We start from the raw sequence: 1,736 nt of genomic DNA, 5'->3' as shown, positions 1-1,736 counted from the left end.
AAACCTTTCTGCCTCCGTGCCTTGCAACAGATAAAAACACTTTTCTTTAGATACAAACAGTTTCCTGGGCAATACATGTCCGCTATCACTTTTTTGTGGACATGTAACATGTTGTAGCGAAGCTACTGTCGTATCCTTGGGTGACCAAACTGAAACCAAATAACAAACCTAAATTCCGATCAAGGCTTCAAACGTGTCCTGTTCTTAAAGTATTAAAAAAAAGAAATGTTTAATGACTCCTTAGCCAAGCATCAAGATAACTTCTCCACTGCAATTTTTGAATGCAACAATTGGCTACCCTTCGAACTTTCATCACTTTATGACGTCACATACCATCTCCAAGCTTAAGCTTCAAACAACAAACTTACAAAGTTACAGACAGCGTTCCACTTCTTGGACACAGCGACAGAAGTGCAACATGTGGCAAACACTACTCTCTGTGTTTACCTGCTGCCTGAATGCGAAGGTGAATAAGGTGTCACCAGGCGAGGAGAAGACTGAGGACGGACTGGCGGGTAAGACCATGGTCCGAGAGACCTTTACTTAAAACATATGAGTACGGAATGGAATCGGCTGACGGTGTAAAGCCATAAAGGAGACTGGCGGAATGAGTCCTGCGGGACTACCGTATGTCCATGCAATAGAGTCAGTTTCGCACATGTACCTGTAAATTCATTCTTCAGTGCTACTATTCTGGGGAGTAGTATGGTATACCCTTTTTTTTCGGCGATGGACGACACGATTAAAGCTGCTAATCTGCATGTTCACAATCACGTACATTGAAACGTCACTAGCAGTGTAGCACTCATGCGCCGGTGACACAACTTCATCCGTTCCCATGGACTGAACAGATAAAATGTGCTTCAGGATTTCAACTTTATTTCAGAACCGCCAGTGATTCCTATAACCAGTCCCCCGGTCCCCGTGATGTCCCAGCCGCGGCCGGACAGGTCCTCAGACGATATTCTGACCCAGCTTCGCGATGAGGGTGTGTTACCCGGCCTGAAACGGCGTGACAATGCCGTCGCCTTCCAGGTGCCCACAGAGAACCCCGGTACTCCCCCGCGCCACCAGGATAGGCTGAAGAAAATGGAGAGGAGACTAGAGGAGCGACGGGAGAAGGTGAAGAAAAGCTGCCCTGAATCTCGTGGTGATCTGAAGAAGCAGCTTAGTGACGCGGAAGTTAGGAGACAGGTAAGGATATGGTTCGACTCTCGACTTGGCCAGTGGCACGGGTGGACATATATGCATGGCACATTTGAACATCAAACGAGCACATCAGAGATTACTAGTATGAGTAGAGTAGAGTAGAGTTGATTCATGCCGGGTAGGAGTCCTGCTCCAATTTGGGCCGCTCTTCAGTTTACTGACATCTCTGGACGTAGTGGGTGGTCCAAAGCTCTATAATTGTAGACGACCGGGTGTGTTTCCATATACTCGTCAAACCTCTTCTTGAAACTGTTTACACTAGGCGCCATAACTACCTCCCCAGGAAGCTCATTCCACCAGCTTGCCGTTCTATTTGTAAAGAAGTGTAGGCGCATATTTGTTTTTGCCTGCGTCCTCTTTATTTTCAGGTGATGACCTCTAGTTCTCTTCTCTGTTGTTATTGGTAGTAGACATGCTGTATTGTACATCCCGTGTGTGTATTTATAAACGTTGATCATGTCACCCCTCAATCTCCTGTAGACCAGGGTAGGTAGTTTTAGTTTCTTGAGCCTCTCTGTGTATGAAAG

At 46.4% G+C, this 1,736-nt stretch overlaps 1 protein-coding gene across 1 annotated transcript in view; it reads left to right on the top strand.

The window, feature by feature from the left end:
• Positions 1-841: 841 nt before the first annotated feature.
• LOC109462951 overlaps positions 842-1,736 on the top strand; it is a 2,400-nt gene continuing 1,505 nt past the window's right edge. Inside the window, exon 1 of the mRNA XM_019759582.1 lies at positions 842-1,194. Within this exon, the coding sequence (XP_019615141.1) occupies positions 928-1,194 (267 nt within the window). The 5' untranslated portion in view covers positions 842-927. The remainder of the gene's footprint in view (positions 1,195-1,736) is intronic.

This window comes from Branchiostoma belcheri, unplaced genomic scaffold (genome assembly GCF_001625305.1).
Source record: "Branchiostoma belcheri isolate BF01 breed outbred unplaced genomic scaffold, Haploidv18h27 scaffold120, whole genome shotgun sequence".
NCBI lineage: Eukaryota > Metazoa > Chordata > Leptocardii > Amphioxiformes > Branchiostomatidae > Branchiostoma > Branchiostoma belcheri.
The sequence above is the reverse complement of the archived record's forward strand: the minus strand, read 5'-3'. Positions and strand labels throughout refer to the sequence as shown.